Source organism: Equus caballus, chromosome 3 (assembly GCF_041296265.1).
Source record: "Equus caballus isolate H_3958 breed thoroughbred chromosome 3, TB-T2T, whole genome shotgun sequence".
NCBI classification, from domain to species: Eukaryota; Metazoa; Chordata; class Mammalia; order Perissodactyla; family Equidae; genus Equus; species Equus caballus.
Window position 1 is genome coordinate 121,652,191 of NC_091686.1, and position 18,424 is coordinate 121,670,614.

At 56.1% G+C, this 18,424-nt stretch overlaps 1 protein-coding gene and 1 non-coding gene across 51 annotated transcripts in view; both read right to left on the bottom strand.

The window, feature by feature from the left end:
* ABLIM2 (actin binding LIM protein family member 2) overlaps window positions 1-18,424 on the bottom strand; it is a 157,041-nt gene that overhangs the window by 20,919 nt on the left and 117,698 nt on the right. For 14 of the 50 annotated variants that reach the window (XM_070262771.1, XM_070262790.1, XM_070262793.1 and 11 more), the window contains 4 exons: window positions 17,738-17,839; window positions 17,219-17,272; window positions 9,652-9,704; window positions 8,609-8,750 (listed from right to left, as the gene is read on the bottom strand). In XM_070262771.1, coding sequence (XP_070118872.1) covers window positions 8,609-8,750; window positions 9,652-9,704; window positions 17,219-17,272; window positions 17,738-17,839 — 351 coding nt within the window. Of the gene's footprint in view, window positions 1-8,576; window positions 8,751-9,651; window positions 9,705-10,697; window positions 10,818-17,218; window positions 17,273-17,737; window positions 17,840-18,424 lie in introns of those variants that run through there. The other 36 variants (XR_011437261.1, XM_023638408.2, XM_070262777.1 and 33 more) reach the window with 6 other exon arrangements.
* MIR95 (microRNA mir-95) lies at window positions 5,829-5,909 on the bottom strand. Its single transcript, NR_032816.1, has one exon. It is a non-coding gene; the product is annotated as a microRNA mir-95 (primary transcript).

Genomic DNA, 18,424 nt, shown 5'->3' on the forward strand with positions numbered 1-18,424 from the left:
GACGAGGCCTCCTGACTTACGTGCACTCCTGGCCCCTGGGACTCACCTCCTTCTTGATTACACACAGTTCCAGGCACACCCGGGGATGTGAGGCTGCTGGGTTGAGGATCCGAGGGACCCTCCGCTGAGACACATAATGAGTTCCTTATCAGCCAGAGATGCTGGCGCAGTGGTTCTCAAGGTAGGGTCTCTGACTAGCAGCATTAGCCTCACCTGGGAAGTTGCTAGAAAGGCAAATTCTCAGGTCCTACCCCAGACCTCTTGCATTGGAATTCTGGGGCTGGGGTCCAGCCATCTGGGTTTTCATAAGCCTTCCCAGGCATTTTGATGCCCACTAAGGCTTGGGAACCACTGCCTCAGGGCCTCAGGAACAGCAACCTCTGTTCCTAACCGCTCTTAAGCCAGCAGTTCTCTGCCTGAACGCAGGGCGATCCCTGGACAGCGGTTCAAATCCTCCGTGCTCGGGCTGCCGGCTGCGGGCCTCATGGCTCAGCACGTCCTGTGATGCGTAGGGGATTACCCTGGGCTTATCCTATTTGGGGTCCACTCAGTTTCTCGAACCTGTACGCTTATGTCTTTTGCCAAATTTGGTAAGTTTTCAGCCATTATTTCTTTGAATACTTTTTCAGACCCACTCTTTCCCTCTCTTTCTGGGACTCCAATAATACAAATATTGTCCCACGGGTCTCTGAGGCTCCGTTCATTTTTTTTTCTATTTTCTCTCTGTCGTTCAGAACGGATAATTTCTGATGTTCCATCTTCCAGTTCACGGATTCTCTCCTCTGTCGTATTCTGCTATCCTGTGGTTGAACCCATCCAGTGAATTTTTAAATTTTGGCTATTTTACTTTTCAGTTCTATCATTTCCATTTGATTCCTTTTTACAGCTTGTATTTCTTCAGTGAGATTTTCTTTTTCAGTTGTTTTGAGAGTATTTGTAATTGTCTGTTGAAGCATTTTTGTGAGGACTGTCTTAAAAATCCTTCTCAGATAATTCCAACATCTGAATCTTTGTGGTCTTGGTATCTGTTGTCTTTTATCATGCATATCGCTATCTTCACAGCTCTCGGTGTGAGCAGTAACTCTCTTGTCCCCTGGACACTGTGGATGCTGTTCCAGGAGACTCCGGAGCCTAGCCAAGTTTTCCACCTCAGCAGGCTGCCACCCTGTTTAGGGTTAGCACGTAGGGCCTGGCTTATTATGGGCGGTGGTTCCAATGACAATTGAGTTTTCAGAATGCTTGTGGACGTGCTCCTCCGGTCTGCTGAGTCCACCTGGTGTCGCTGGTACTGCCTGTGGGGTGAACTGTGCTTCCCTGGCTGTGCTGTGCCCCGAGATGGGCTGGGGACACTGGCCGTGGACGGGGAGTGTGTCCCTGGGCCCCCTCTCCAGGCTGCCATGTGCCAGAGGGCCTCCTGCTCAACCCCTGCTGGTGTGGCCAAGGGAGGCAAACATCCACCGGTCACCTCGTGCCACCGCACGGGAGTTGGGAGACACGAGCTCCTCCAGTCCTGAGGTCCCTGGCCCGGCCCCCTTCTCTCCACCTTCAGAGCTCTGTGATCGTCTGCTGCGCTGTCGGTGGGTTTTCTCAGTAGTACTTAGTGGGGCAGAGCAGGGAGAGAGGGGTATCCACTCTCATCCCCTAGGCTGCTATCTAGACCCATTAAAATTGGTCTCTCTTGGGGTGGGACCAGCCATCCTTAGATTTTGGAGGTCCCAGCGATCCCATGTGCAGCCAGGGCTGAGAACTACTGGTGTAAAAAGTCCTTCCGCACATCCAGAGACTTTACTTGACCCCCACGAGCCTACGCATTACACACGAGCCCATTTTACAGGTGATGAAGCTGAGGCCTAATGAGACTAAGTGACCCATAGGAGGTCCCATGGTTACTCACGAGGCTGGAATAACAGCCCAGGACTTCTGGCTCTGGGAACCGGTCACCCCAACTGCTCCGGCAGCCCTGCCCTGCTGGGGGTTTGCAGGTGTGAGGGTCTCCTAGGGACCTGCCTGTCAGACGGCGGCAGATGGCCTTAAGAGTGCGCGGCTCTGTGTGTGCAGTGGAGAGAGACAAGGCACCCAGAAAGAAGGCAAGTGCGCTTGACCTGGATCAGGGTGGCAGCTGGATAAACACGACCTTGAGTCTCATTGGGCCCTAAGCGCTGGACACCCACCCAGTCCCCATGTCCAAGCTCAGCCTAATCAGACTCTGCTGCCACCTCCTCCTAGAAGCCCACCTGTGGCAACCGTGCACTCAGCATTATGCTGGGACTGCTCTTGGCCCTGAGCATGGTCTCCTTGGGTCCGTACCTCTTCTAGGCTGGCTCATCAGAGGTTAGAGTAACTGCTGGACACGCCAAGAGAGGGCCCTGCTGGGTGGGTGACTGTTCCAGACGCAGCCAGAGACATGTGGCTCATCACCACAGCGTCTAGGGACACTCTGTGGACAGCCCCTCGGTAAGCCGGTCCCCTGGGCAGATCTTCGTAGGTTTCAACAGAACCATGAACGGTTTTGGGGTCACAGAGGCATGGATGATGCATAACTTTGCAGTGTGTGGCCCTGCACAGGTTTGGGTCCCCTCTCTGACGCTTCAGTGTCCCCATCTGAGGAAGGAGGGGGCTGCGACCCCATCAGCCTCGAATCACTTTGAACGGGAGGCCCCTTGGACGGTCTGAGCTTCAGGCTTCGGAAGGAACAAGAGAGGGCTGCTGAGGGCTCATGGTGCCCAGGCTTGTGGACTTGACCGTGCTCTGCCAGGACAGCCCCCAGGGCTCAGGCCATAGGATGACAGGATGCTCACGGTGAGCCCCAAAGCCCAGATACTTCCTGCCAGGAGGACTGGCTCATCCCCATTTTTACAGATGACACCATTTCAAACTCAGAGGTTGGCTCTGCTGCCCCAGGTCACACAGTGAGACACACTGGGATTCAACCCTGGGTGGACCAGGACCCAGACCTAGCACTCTCTGCCAACCCCTCATGCGATCTCGTGCACACCGTCACTGCCTTGTGTTAGCCACGGCCTGCTTCATCTCCCCCACCAACCAGGAGGAACGAGGGGTCCCACGAAGGAGGGGAGGCTCTGCCCCGACAAGCCCTGGACACCCCCCGCCCCGACGAGCATGCAGTGAGTAGCTACTACAAGCACGCAGGGGACACACGGGGGTCCTCCTGGGCTCTGCTCCCCAGGAGCTCGCCGCCTGCAGGGGAGGAAGCACGCAGAGCGCTGCAGGTAAAGCGCTCCGGCTGGGGCTGCGGGAGGGGAGGCAGAGCTTCAGCCGGGTGGGGGCGTCCCGACACCCCAAGGCAGAGTTGGAGGGGGACAGAGGAGGCCCTGAGAGATGTGACCTGAGATGTCGGCTCTGCATCGTGAACGCCTGAGGGAGGTGGGCACTGCCTGTGGCTTGTGCCCCCTGCCCCACAAATCAGAGGCCACACCCTGTCCAGGGCCTGGGCTTGTGGGCAAGGCTGCCAGGCACACGGGCACAGGGATTTTTGCTAAAAGTAGAGTTCCCCAGCCAACCCCCAGTGAATAGCAGTGGGCTCTGCGCAGGGGTGCCCCCCTCTTGTACTTGGGGGTGGTCTCTACCAGTGAGGGGCCAACAATGGATTCTCCTGGGCCAAGGATCTTCTCCCTGACATCTGGAGGTCCCACTGCTCTCCCTGGGGCGGGATATGAGCAGGGGGCAGAGGGCACGCTGTCCTTCCAGCTGGAGGCCAAGTCCTCGCAGAAAGGCCCACTGGCCATCCCCTCCCCAGCAGTGTCTGCACCAGGCGAGCACCCAGCCACCTGCTGGACGCCAGAGTGGTCAGAGCTGAGCCCTCCAGCTCCTTCAGGCCTCTCCCTCCCTGCCCCACCTCCTCGCATCCTCGCAGTCCAGCCCGCGACTGGCCAGTCCCTCTCGCCACCCCGCTGGCTCCCTGCTTCTCAGCGGCCACCCTGCTTCTTGCCTCCAAACCTTTGTATGTGCTGTTTGTGCTGCTCAGAACGCCCTTCCCCAGCACAACCCCAAGGACGCTCCTAGAAGACACACTCCCCAGGATATGTCCCACAGGACACAGCCCCCCAGGATGCCCTCCCATGATCTGGATGATGGCAATTGCCTCCTACTGCCTCTCCTTCAAGTCTGGCTCAGACGTCGTCTTCCTTCCCTGACCGCCCCCAGCATCTCCTGGCCTCCTTCCCTGCAGGGCACCAATACAGCGTGCTTTTTAACTGCTTTGTGTGTTCCCATCCACTAGAATGTCAGCCCCTTGGGGCAGGGATGTTGTCTGTTTTGGGCTCTGCTCTACCCCCCCGCACCTGGGAGATGCTGGCACAGGGAAGGCGCTCACAAAGTGTTAGCTGAAGGCTGGGCAGGTCACGCCCTCTCTCTGGGCCTTGTCTCATCTGTCGTGACATGAGGAAATGGCACTGATGCTCTTCCAGCGTGATGTCTGCAGATTCTACCCTGGGGTCCTCAGGTCACAACACCCACACTAGGCATGTTGCCCACCCTGCCGGATATTCTCATGAGACTGGCAGAAAGCACATCGGGCGCCTGTTTTGTTCAACTATGCACTAAGAGACGTGAGAACGGCTTTTTCTCAGCCTGAAACTCCAGAGGAATAAATAACGGGGGACAGGAGACAGGCTGTTTCTGACCAAGCCTCACACCACTTGCCTCCTGCCGGCAGGGAAAGGAAAATGGAACCCTCACTCCAGGGGGCACTGGGAGGGACCCAGGGAGGCAATCTCTGGGCAGGGGTGCGTGACGGGCAAAGACAGGGATGTCCCATCCAACATGGGGCTCCACAGAGAGGGGCACATGGAGGGTGACACAAGATGCCAAAGCCACAGGCAGGGTCGGGGACGCGCTGGGACCCCCGTCTGTGCTGCCTGGGTCTCTAAGTCCGAGCTCTTCTCACCCCCATCTCCAAGCTCCCTCCTCCCACGTCCCACGGGCTGCGATTTCAGGAAAGGGCCTGCTCCCCTCAGAAGTGCACGGTCCTTTCTAGGGGTCACTGTCCCCTCGTGGGGCCTCCAGCCAGCCAGGGGGTTTGTCTTACACTGACACACCTCTGACCACCCAGCGGGGCACCTCAAAAGAGAGGATAGGACCTGAAGGGTGAGAAAGGTGGGACCCAGAGGAGCAGCAGGCCCGGCCTCAGGGTCCAGGAAGGGGAGGGGGCCCACACCGCCTCGTGTCCTTCTGGGGGCATGGAGCCTCATCCTATAAGGCTCAAGACCCTCTTCTCCTGACAAAAAATCAACACCATCCCTTTCCTGTGCAGAAATCAGGTTCATGGATAATATAACCTTCTGCATGCACAGTCCAGATAATGCCCTCTGTGCAGAATAGTGGGGAGTAACAGCAGTCCATCACACAGTACGTATTTCAATATGAGGCCCCCTTTGGAGGGGCTGGCAGTGCTGGCTGGGAGCCACTGCCGTAGAGGAGAGGGATGTCACACTGGTTTGCCACTGCTGCTCGGTCGTCGACCTCTCTGCTGGGGAACGGGGATAGGGCCATATTCACCACTGCCTCTCCGCTGCCTTGCACCGTGTCCAGCACATAGTAGGTGCTCAATAAATGTTTGGTGGCGGGACGGATGGGTGACCGAGTGATGAATCCAGCCCCAGGTGAGATGTGCTGATGGTGTCATGAGTGGGATGAGGTTGTGACCCACCCCCGCAACCTCTCGGAGGACCCCACGCCGGCAATGGTGGGACGCACATGCGCTTGCTCCCATCGGCGTCCCTGCCTCTCCCGGCTCCCGCATGTTTCTCCGGAGCAGGGGCTGCTCTTGTCTTCGTGGTCTCCCCCTCGGCGCCCCGCACAGCGTCTGGCACAGAGTGGTTGCTCAATAAAGACCCGTTGAATTTAACGCATCTCAATTCAACAAACATTTATTGAGCGCCCACTGTGTTGAGCGTCACAATCCTACCTTCCTCGGGCGCGCTACAGCCGGAAGTCCCATGGATGCAGGCGGGCGTGCCTTGCTACGGGCAAACGCTTCGTCCAATAACGGTTGTTTGCAAATGGAACTGGTGTGAAAGGACTCACACTTGGGGGCCACTTGGTGAGGTTCAAAGGAACCCCAAGAAGAGGGTGGGAACCTTCCGTTTATGAGTGCTGCCCACCCCCCCAAACTGTCCAAGAGGCTGTCAGACAGCAAGGCATGCCAGGTCTAGGCATCACCAGCAGCCTGGTCCCTCACTGCTATTTCCATGCATGTCAGGAAGCAAGGCAATGTCATCAGGACAGAAACAAAGGCACAGTGGCAATGGTTAGACACAGTGGGTTTCCCAGCACAGGAATCGATGTCAGATCACCAGTAGAAAGCGAAGGCATGACAGAATCGTTATTATGGTCATCGTAAGCAAGCATCCGTAACAGGGAGGGCCACACACACGTTGTTTGCACCTGGGGGGAATCTCCCAGGTTAGAGCATGAACTCTGGCACAGGCATTGGATTCCTGCAGGCCAGCTGCGGCCTGGGTGCGAGGCGGCCGCATTCCCCTCTGCGTTGTGGGTGCAGCTGGTGATGGGAAGGCAACAGCGAGGGGCGGAGCTGACAAACAAGCCCCGGCAGCTGTGTGGTCAGCTGATCAAAACAGCTGGCACAGCCTGTGGGCCTCGCAGGGTCTCTCACCTGTGCCACACCTGGGAGGACCCCAGGGCACCTCCCTGGGGCATGTGCAGATGAGGAGGCGGGGCACACAGGTGAAGGCAGCATGCTCAGGAGGGTCAGTGGCACAGTGAGGTCCCCACGGGGCTGCCAGCCTCCTGCCCGGGTTTCCCCCCAACAAGTGCCCCATCTTCCCTCAGCCCTGAGCCACAGGCAGGCCGCAAACACAAGCGGGCATCCCTGGGGCAGCCGCTGGCCTCCCCTGAGGGTCCGGGGGAGGGGATGGGCCTGGCAGCAGCCTTGCAGAGGAAAGCCCGCCCACCATCCAGCAGGGAGGGACTGAAAGCAGGAAAAGACCACCCTGAGACCCCCAGTACTGTTCCCGAGAGCTCTTGGGCCTCGGGGCTGCTGCCTTGCTGCCCCCAAGGCACGGGAGGGCTGCTGGGGTGCTATTGAGCTGTGCGGCAGGAGTTTATCACCTTCCAAACACAACTGCCCTTAGAAAAATGGGACCACAAAGCAGCGAGGCCCACAGTCCAGACAAGGGGCCAGGGTCCACGTGCAAGTCCTTCCTGTGCTTCGGGGGCCAGTGGGCACCTGGGAGCAGACGGGCTGGAGGACCGGCGGCCACTGCCCCATCAGGAGTCTGCCCACGGCCCCGGGACCAGCCCTGTACCCTCGCCCTGCCTGTGGTGGGGTGGGCAGCCTGCCACATCCCTTCCAGATCCGCTCCAGGAGGAGTCTGCCACCATCTTAGACGAGTCCCTCTGGGGGATTTTTTTGGTGTGGCCTCCCATGGTGACATCAGCCCTGTGCGCCAGCACAGAGATCCCGACATTTAGACAGCTGCCCCTAGGTGGGCGCGGGGTGGGGTACAGACACCTGCTTACAAAGATCATACACAAAACAATATACCTTTCTTCGTTTAGAGTTATTCTTTAACAAATGACAATTTCCAATTCTTCGCTCTTTCCTCTCACAACAGAACGCTTTCCCCTTCCATCTGTGAGACGGTTTACAGTTTAGAGTCATGAGGATGGTGATGACGATGATAACAGTGTGTTGGCTGAGCATCTACTATGGGCCAGGCAGGGCACTGGCTGTGTACATGTGTCACCTCCTCTGGGTCTCTCACGACCTGGCCAGGCAGACAGGTGAACCGAGGCCCGGCAACGGGTGTAACTGGACCCCCGCCCACTCGGCCGGTCAGGGGCGAGCCCGGATCTGCACTTTGGTTTGTCTCACAGCAAAGCCAGCCTCTCTCCTCTGCTTCCTCATGCCCTCATCCACCCCCTCTTGGCCTCTGCTTCCAAGCTCAGCCTCAAGCTTGCCCAGGGAAAACCAGCCTGAGCCCGCTGGGACCCAGCGACTGCGTTGGGGGCCTGCGGAGTCCATCAGAACGCGGCTTGCCCCTGTTTTCTCCTGCGATTTACAGCCTCTGGGAACGAAGAAGCTAATCTGGAGTTTTGCCCTACAACTGAAGGTCCCTCCTAATTCAGGCGCCATGACCCCCAGGGTCAGACAGATGTCACTTCGTCTCCCGGACTCCCCAAGGAGGTACAGTCCCAGCTCTGGGTCCCTTGCTCAAGACAAGCACAGGAGATGGGACAATGCCGTCATGGCTCCGAGTCTGGACTCGCCCGCCTGGACCATGCTCACGTCTGCTCTGGAGGGAGATGGGCCCTCCCCTGCCAGCCTGGCAGCCCAGGAAGCCCTTTTTCCAAGAACCCAGGAGCCAGAATTGGGTTTGTGCCCTCTTGCCAGCTCCGGAGTGTCCTGGAGACACACTGGCACGGCCCGCACACAGCACACTAGCTAAGGAGCGTATGTCCAAGGGAAAGGAGCCAACGGCCCCAGGGGCCTCCCTCCTACCTGGTGTGCTCTTCTGCTTTGTAACAAGCAAGGCTTAGGCCTGGGGGGTTGGCTTCAAGTGGTGGGCCCCTGTGCTGCCAGGCCTCTGGCCACACTGACAGCTCTGCGCTCAAAAGAACCACTCACGTGAGTAAAAGCTGTCGCCTTGCACAGTTTGGAGGGCGTCTCTGTCCGTCCCGCTGCTGTGGGATAAGGACTGGCTGTCCAGGTCTGGAGAGGTAGTCCTCGTGTCTGCATCCCCCTTGAGAATCAGCCAGCTGGTCTTCTGCTGAGGGAAAGAAACGTCACGTGAATTTCAAGGTCATTCTGCGAGGGTGGAAACATCTCATCAGAACCTTCCAGCAGGTTCCTTAATTCTAAGCTACAAGCTGAACCTACCACGAGACACTTTAATATGTGAAAAATCCAGCTTTCAAGAAAAATCTCACCATTTAGTGTGAGCTGTCGAGACGCTCTACAGGCACGTAAAGCATTGGGGGAAACGGCATTGCCCCATTTTATAGATGAGGAAACTGAGGCTCAGGGAGGTCAGGGCCCCAAATGGCTTCACACGGGGAGAGCCAGGTGACCCAGCCTTGGGGTCTTTCCACACACACCCACCTTCCTTAAAGACAAGCGAAGCGGGGCTTAGCTCTCCAGCCGGGGCAGGAAACTCACCTGTGGGCCGAACCCTGCCCACAGCCTGCTTTTGCAATTAAAGTGTCGTTGGGACCCAGCTGTGCCCTTTCCCTGTGTCTCGACTCTGGCTGCTTTCAGAGCGGAGTAGCTGCCCCAGAGACGGTATGGCCCCCAAAGCCGACGATATTTACTCTCTGGCCCTTTACAGAAAGTGGGTGCCGCGCCTGTTCCAGAATGCTCGTCCCAGACGCCCCGAGAACGCACTGTGATTTACTTCCCTTTCGTTTCAGACACGGCCTCAGCTACAGAACCACAGCCAAAGTGCACGGGCACATCGCAAGGCCTTGGGCAGCTGATGTGCTAGTCCTGAGTGTAAGAAGGAGGCCGCTGGAACCAGCTTATAAATTCAGTTCCTGCTCCATGTGGCCCTGCTGGGCCCTTAAGGAGTAGAACCTAACAGGAGGAGCCTGAGTTTCAAACTGGAGAAGCCCCCACAAACCAGCTGTCTTTCCGACCGAGGCTGTTCTGATCCAGATTGCCCCCTGCATTACCTTCCTGTTGTCCTGGTCGAAACTCCCATCCTCGCCATCCGACCTCCTTGCAGCTGGAAGGGAAAAGTCAACTTGTCAAGGCCACACACCAGTTATTCTGGGTTTTAACGTCACAGTTCCCACTTTACAGTTACGCTCAAAAATGGAAAATCATCAAAGACAAGGTCACCAGGAGAGTGCCTTTTAAGGGCTGAGGCACGAGACCAGCTGGAGGAAGCTGCCTGGGGGGGTGGCTGTGTGCCTTTGCACGTGACAGTGCTTGGAATCAAGAGCAGGGGTGTGAAGGGAGGCCTAATTCAAATTCCGGCCAAGCCCCCACCCAGAGAGCTGGAGTCACGTGTTTAGATGCAGCCACCGGCATTTTGAAGAACGCACTTTCTACCTCCGGAGTTTAACTCTAAAGCAAGAAAAGGTCTCAGTCATCCGGCCCCTGCCGTGTCAGACTCAGCCAGGTGCTTCTGAACATCACCGCTTATCCCCACACACCCATTTCACAGATCAGGAGACTGAGGCTCAGAGAGATGCTGTGCCTCGCTCAAGATTAGGATTAACTGGTGGCAGAGGCTGACACCTGAACCCAGGTGCTCTGGCTCCACAGTCCTTCCCTGTCTGGCCCACCTCACGGCCTGCCACAGCAGAACACAGACCGTGGGTGAGCCACACCATCGGAGAAGGTCCCTGAAGAAGAGTAAAGAGGGTGCAACACACAACCAGCGAGGAACTCACTGCGATAGAACAAAAACTCATCCACCGAGAATACCACCAGGAGCTGAGCAAGGAGGCGTCTCTGTTCTCCATGTTTTTTGGGGGGGGTGGTGTCACCCAGCCGGGCTGACATTATCCCCAAGCAAATATGATCCGACAAATCACACAAGGGCACGCCGACAGCTCTCAGCCCCGGTCCAGTACGTAAACACCCATCCCGGGCATCCTGTGCTAATACACTGACCCCGTGCATGGAAAAATTAAAGGAAGACCCCCAGTGTCCTTCCCACTGGCCACAGAGACCGAGGCCGTAGTAAGGACATGCCGACGTGGCTCCTTACCTGCAGCCTGCGGAGGGCTCGGACCGGCTAGCCTTTTGGAGTACCCTGCCTCATGCGCCACCAAGGACAAGACTGACATCAGGCCCGAGAGCTTGGAAATTGGGGATCGGCTTACGAGACCTTGACAAGATAAGGCCACAGTCGAAGACCATTCGGGTACACCGACATTTCGTCACTCCCGATGGCTACCTGCTTCTCCTCCTTCCAGGAGAGATGGTGATTTTCAATGTGAAAATAAAAGCCCCGCTCTCCGCGCTCACAGAGGCAGGTTAATGACGAGCCTGCATGAGGAGCGCAGCGATGGAGGGAGGCGGGGTGGGGAGGCAGGCAGCTTAGGGTGGACGCATGCCCACCAGCATGCGCTCTCCTGTTGCCCAGACAACGGCTGTTGTGGGCAGCGGAGCCCTGGAGTATCAGCCATACATCAGCTGTGACTCCTGGTGGCCGCCTCGCCAGCTCCAGGGTCACTCAGGCCAGCAGCGACTTGGAGCTCTAAGAGCAGTGCCATTGTCCAGCCCAGAGCAGGCCTCCAAACTGGGCCTGCTGGTGAGGGTGAGGGAGCCACATCCTTGAACCCTCGGGGGCCCCCTAACGGAGCCGCACTGGGGGTACTTCGCAAGAGCAAAGACAACCAAGTGGCTCTAACCACAGGCTTTATGGGGTGTGAGATCCCAGCCCTTGGGGTTCAGGCCACGGGGACCAGAGGCCGCTCTGGGTTTGATGACGTCCCACAGCCAAGGACGGCAGGCCGGGGCAGACACACTACGGCTACAGAGCTATCTCAGGGCTCAGAAAACCGCCCCGCCGTCTGACGACGGGAGATTCCGCCAAGAGTGAGCAGGTTGCCTCCTCAGACGCTGCCGGCCCCGCCGGGTGTGCACAGCTCGGCCAGCGTCAGACCAAGGGCCTCGCAGAGCCCAAGTCTTCCAGCCCGCAAGACACACGGCAGATTCTCCTGAGAAACGGGAGCCCGGGGAGGAAGGCACGGGACCACGGCACTTCGTATTATCTGCAGCCCGCTTCCTTAACAGCTCTGAGCCTCAGTTTCCCGATCTGTAAAATGGGCAAGTGACGGCCACTCCTCCAAGTTGTGAGGATCACATGAGATAACACGTGGATGGTGTAACGGAATGGGGAGCTCAGCTCTGGGTTTGAAACATTAGCAACAAAAGGCTAACTTTGAGGCTATTTTGTAACATGCTGTTTCAGAGTGTCGGGAAAACACAGATCAACTTGGGACAACCAGAGAAACTGAGGTTAGCGTGTCTTTCCTATCCTACAAGGCAGCTCCTTCTGAGCCGGGGAATGTATCGGCCATGAGGACCCCTCGGGAAGGGCTGACATCCTCCTCCCTGTGTCTCTCAGGGAAACACTGTTGGAAGCATCTCAGTGGAAGTAGGAGTCTCTCGTTTTCTTTCTAGACACAGAACCAGCTTGCCTTCCCTCCCTCCCACACCCCACCTTACAATTCATTCATATCTGGGCATACAAGTCTGCATGTACGCATCCCTTTACCCATTTATCCACTTCCATCCACTTATTCACCCACCCCTTTAACTACCCATCCGTCTGCTCACTCCTTTAACTCTCCATCCATCCATCCACCCACCCACCTACCCGTCTATCCGTCTGCTCATCCATCCACTTATCTTGCTATTCCTCCATCCAGCTATGTGCTTATCCACTTACCCACCCACCCTTCCTTTCTGCCTCTGTCCATTCACGCGTCCACTCAGCCATGCACCTTTATCCATCTATCTCTGCCTCATCTGCCCTCCATTCTCCACTGAGCCTTCCCACCTCTCCCGCCTCCCTTCCCTGGGTGCCCAGTGTGCACGCATGCTGGACGCGGGATGCAGAAATGACTCCCGTGCGCCCCCGTCTTTCAGAAGCTCTGGACAGTTCCCACAGGGGGTTGGGGGCCCTCTCTCCTGTATCCTCCACACTTGCCTACTACCCCTCAGAAGCCCCATTTTTCTTATTCTTCTCAGGAGAAGGCCTGCAATGGACTGAATGTTTGTGTCACCACAAATTCAGATGCTGAAACCCCGACTCCCAAGGTGACGGTGTCAGGAGATGCAGCCTCTGGGAGGTGATGAGGCCATGCACGTGGACCCCCGTGATGGGCTCAGTGCCCTAGTAAAGGAGGCCTCAGAGAGCTCTCTCCCCACCGTGAGGACACAGGAGGACGGCCGCCTGCACCCAGCAGGGAGCTCTCAGCAGAGCCCACCGTGCTGAGACCTGATCTCAGACTAACAGCCTCCAGAGCCGAGAGCAACACGCCTGTTGTATAGAAGCCGCCCGTCAGTGCCATCCTGCCACAGCAGCCCGAGCAGACGAAGGGAACCATCTCGACAGTTCAGATCCTATTGGAATTATACTGGGGGGGGGGGGGTGAGTGTGTATGTGTGTGCAAGAGTGTATATGTGTGTAAGTGAGCTTAAGTGTGTGAGTGTAAGCATGTGTGTATGTCTGTATGAGTGTGTATGTGTGTGGCTATCAGTGTGTGAGAGTATAAGAGCGTGAGTGTGAGACTGTGTGTGAGAGTGAATGTGTGTGAGCATGAGTGTGAGCATGTGTATGTGAGAGCGAATGTGTGAGCGTGAGTGTGAGACTGAGTGTGAGAGTGAATGTGTGTGTGAGAGTGTGAGTGTGAGACTGTGACTGTGTATGTGAGAGTGAATGTGTGTATGTGTAAGCGTGAATGTGTGTGTGAGTGTGAGACTGAGTGTGTATGTGTGTGTGTGCGTGAGTGTGAGACTGTGTGAGTGTGTACGTGAGAGTGAATGTGCGTATGCAGGTGAGTGTGTGTAAGTGCATGTGGTGTCGAGAGCATGGGCAGCGGAAGCTGGAGGCCTGCGGCTCAGCGTATCCTCAACCACCTGCCCATGGTCGAGCCACGAGAATGTCTGCTCCAGGGAGTGAGGCCGTTTGGTGACCCGGGCGGCCAGCACTGGGACACAGTGGGTGCCCCCAAAATAGTCCTTGGATAAACCCACACAGGCACGTGAAGCCCACACTGGGCTTCCTCACGCGCTGAGTCGGGAGGACACCACGGCTCCCGTTACCTCCGGCCTGGAAATGACCCCAGAGGAAGGACAGCGCCATGTGGCTGGGGTGGCTCTGGGGCTGGGAGGGTGGGAGCGAGCGGCGCCCGGCGCCGCCTGATGGCTCGCATTCGCTCGCTGATGGAACCAAACATTTGGTGGCATTCAGGTTTTGTCCCTGCATCTGGACAGTCAACTTCCTGGGAAATTTGGGAGAGGCATTATTTTTTTCTCTTGAATCCATTTTAAACAGTTGAAAAGTCAGGCCCAGCTCCACTCTGCAGAGAGGATCCACCGCCAGATGCCTCCGGCCCTGGGCCAAGCATCAGCGTGGCCCCACTCAAATGCCCTGGAAGCCCAGGAGCGAGGTGGCCTCGAGGCCCGCGGTCCCGAGGAGGACACGGGCTCTGAGAGGGGAAGGGGTCGCAGCACTGTCGTGGACGAGCAGCGGCTGCGGCGAGGGTCCTGTCCGCCTCAGAAAGGTGACTGTCTATTTAAACACCGCGAGTGATGCCAGACGGCTCAGGAGAGCTCCAAACCGTGCCCGGCGGCATCTGAGGCTGAGTCCCGGCTGTGGGAGGCCCCCTTGGCCACCCCGCCCGCCCCGCCGAGCCTACTCCACGTCTGTCTCTGACTCTGCAGGGGCACTCTGCCTCCCTTTTCCAAGCATTTCCCCTTGCTTCCTTTCTTCTCTTATTCTTTAAAAAAGAGCCATTAAATCGCACCTAAGTAGAGTTGGAACCAACGTAGCACAAGAAAATACCATTGAGCCCAATGCTGGAAGTGAGAGCAGTAGGGTCAGGGGTCGGGGGTCAGGCAGACCTGGCTGTAAACACCAGCTTGGCCAGTGAGCTGTCGCCTCACTGCCCCAGCCTTAGTTTCCTCATCTATAGTAATAATAGCAGCCTCCGCGGGAGTCAAGGTGTCAAGATGAAATGAGCTGTCATTTATCGAGCACCCAGCACCCAGAAGTGACGCATTCGATGGCAGCTATGCAAATACTATCATCCTCGTCCTCAGCACGAGTGTCCCCACCTGGGTCACCCTCACGGCTGGAGGCTCATTTCCCAAAAACAGGAATGGGACTCGAGCATCAGAAAACAGTGATGCTAATTAAAAAAAGAAAAAAACTTTCCATGAGTTGGTAATAGAGAATTGAAAAGTAAATACATTAGTTAAAAAGCATAATTCTTGACTTGTTGAATATCTTATGTTAGACTAATTAAATGGCCCAGTGATTCAATGCCGCCACCCGGAGTTTGTTTCAGGAAAGTGTGGAGATTAGAATGATGGCTTCTCACGTCTGAGCTGTGTTCCTCTCTCTCCTGAGATGACGGGATGGTCAACTTGCTGGCGTTGGGGGGCTGCATGTGGGCTTCAAACACACACATGCATGTCCACACACATGCATGTCCACACACATGCATGTCCACACGTGCATGCTCACACACATGCACACACACCACCCAACAGGACGTATTCTATGTGGATGGGGGAAATCTTGTAAAACCAAAGCATCTCAAATCTTGTAAAAACAAGCATCTCAAAAGCATATTGGAAACCAAACGCACCCTAATGCATCCATTATTTTCTGGGGGTGGCCTAAGGAGACCTGATCCAGAAGGTCCCACTGCAAGCTAAGCCCTCAGTTCACGGCCCCCATTATATTCATGCAGGGACAGACTTTATTCATATTTATCCCCAGAATGTGGCTGGATGCTAGGCAGAGAGTAGGCGCTCTATAAAATTTATTTTATAAAAAAATCAATACGCCAAAATTCCAGGCAAAATTCTGATAAAAGGGTTTGGGTCACCGCTCAGGGTTCAGTCAAACACAACTTGGCTTGCCTTTGGGTAGGAGAGGCCTTTATATCCAGATTAAAATAGAAACCAACACAAAGACCAACATGGGTAACAGTCAAACTGACTCTCTGCACTGGACGATTCAGGGAACGCTGGTCTTAGATCCGGCTGCTCAGAGGTTGGGGAGCAAGGTCATAATCTGATTTGCAGCCCCTCCTAAGGGGTCGACCCCTCCTACACCATGTGTGTAAATTACACGCCTGAGGTTAGTAAAAGCCCAAGATGGACAATCCCACTTGCGGGACGAGGACAGCACACACGGCCTCCACACAACCTTGAACCTGGGCGCCCTGACGGAAAGACAGCACTGAACGTGACTGCTCCTTCCTCCGGCTGGGCCACAGTTTCCCCACTTGGAACAAGAGGGAGCTGGTCTGGACAATCTCTAAGGGCCTGGAGGCTAACTGGTCCCCACCCGGAGGATCTGTGCTCTAAGCTTTCCTGCTTGAGAGGCAATGGCAAAAGTCATCACCTTCCGGAAACCCAAGAGTTTTAATTCATTTTTTTCTTTCTCGAGAAGAGGAAGAAATATACAAAGCACAGGCCCTATTGCAATCAAGGAGAAAATTTTAAAAACTCTGTTGTGTAACTAGACCACTGATTTGTCAGTGAGCCACAGAAAGCACACTTTTACAGGTTCCATCTACATCTGTCCATCTAGCTGTGAATACGGTAGTGGCTGTTTTCTTTGGGTGCCACCGAACAAGAACTTTACACACGGAAACCCCTCTTCCTATCTCTCCAGCGACTTGATAACAATCCTCCCCATGTGCACAGCACTTTACAGTTTAGAACGTGTCACCACGTTCATTATCCCCTCCGATGCTCACAACCCGCCTGGGAGAAGGGCAGGGTGGAGGGACCGGTCCTATTTTGCAGTTGAGGGAACAGAGGCTCAGGATGGGGAAGCAACGTGCCCCAAATCACCCAGAGATTCCCTGAAGCAGCTGAGGGGAGACCCTGAGCCCTCTGCTTCCCGCTTCATCACCCAGCCATCTGCTCCCTGTGCACCTGTCCCTGGCAGGCTCAGGCGGAACAGAGGTGGGTGGTGACCTCTGAGAGGGGAACTAGGGTGCCGAGAGACACCCAGGCCGCCAGACATCTCCAGCCCCTATTTGCTGATGCAAGAAATCCATTCAGCTGAAGCCTGAGTCATTCATTCTATCGTCAGAAATCCTCAAAACACAGGACTTAAATTCTCATGAAGGAAGGAATGACTGATTCTGGTTTGTTCTGTTTTTCAGTGACTGGTCTGGGTTGGTTGAGGTCTAAGAAGCGTCGGTCCCTCACCATCTTGGCTGAAGTCAGTCTGGCTGCTTCCCTTAAAGTTGCATTATCAGAGCCATTGAAACCAGCTCTGGGCTGGGAGCTCCCTTCCCAGCCCCATGGGTGCGTATCAGCTCAGGCCTATAACGGCAGCGCTGTCCTTACGCAGAGCGACCCTCCACTGTGATCCACGAGGGGCCTCTCAGGAGCCCGCTAGTGCACCTGCATTTAACATTCAGCGGCTGCCCTCCCATCGAGGATCAGAACACAACAAAAGGAAGCGCTCAGAAGCAAACGGTATTGACAGGCATGCAGGGAAATGCAGCAAAGGAAATCCGACTGTACCATGCTGTTTGTAGATGGGGGGTTTCCTATAGATGTTATCTTTTACGCCCGTGTCTGGGAAAGAAGAAAGAAACAGGAGAGAAGAGCAGGGTGAGCGGCACATTGTGATGGTCTCCATCGTCAGCAGCAAGCATCGCCCACAGGCAGAGTCACCGCAGAGGCTCCGGTACCCGCAGGACCCCCGCACCCCATGGAGCCTCCCTCGGCCGGACAGCACCCCGGCTTGAAGGGGGCAGAGGGAGAGAGGAGGCTGGAGTGGGGGCGAGCGACAGCCACCCAGAAGCCCCTTCTCTGCAGCCCATTCCCAGGAGGGCAAAACCAACTCCATGGTGTTTGTGGGGCTTTGGGGAAACTCAAACACACACTAATTTGGGGACGTGCAAACCCATTTGCTGACTTTGAAGGAATCTCAGGATTTGGCGAGGGGGAATGGAGAGGCTTGGGAATCAGGGAACAACGCAGGCACGAACAGGCGGTCGGCGCGGCTAGCCCGCCCACCCGCGCGTCCTGGGAGCCTACCTGGGACGTGGAAGTGGCGAGGAGCCTGCTGGTAGGTGGAGGGGGGAGGCTTGCTGTCTGAGAGCACCGAGAGGCTGGGGGTGCTCCGGCCACTTTCACTGCCTCCAGACGGAAGAGCAGAGACAGCAGACAGAAGGAGCAAGAGGGAAAAGCAGAGTATTTCAAGCATGAAAGCTAATTCGCAGTAAGCCCCGTCTCACTGCCTGAGCCGCCCAAACCCTCTGCCCAGGAAGGGAGTGTGGCCCCCACTGACATTTCCAGACTGGGCCCAACGGCTTGTTAATCCAACCTCTGGCCAACCCCTCCTGGCATGGGGAAGGGACAGCAGCGCTGAGGGCAAAGGCCTTGTCTGTTCCTGGGTCCCAGAAAGGTTGGCCCGGCCGTCTGGGCAGAACCCCCCCTCCCAGGGCCGCACAGCCGGGCTGCTGCTCTGCCGGGGCTGGTGTCTGAACCCAGCACATCGCGAATTCACCAAAACTAAGGCCTCCTTTCCTAAGTATCCTTGTATAAAAAGATGCTGCTTTCTTGGAGAACCCACAAATTAGCCATTCAGATTAGGATTAAAGGGCTAGAATTCACTGAAATCTGTCCTTAAAATCCACTGAATGAAATTTTACTAGCTATAGGAGAATACAAGAAAGTCAGTATTAATCAGCTGCCACATTCCTAAATAAAGGCATTTTTTGC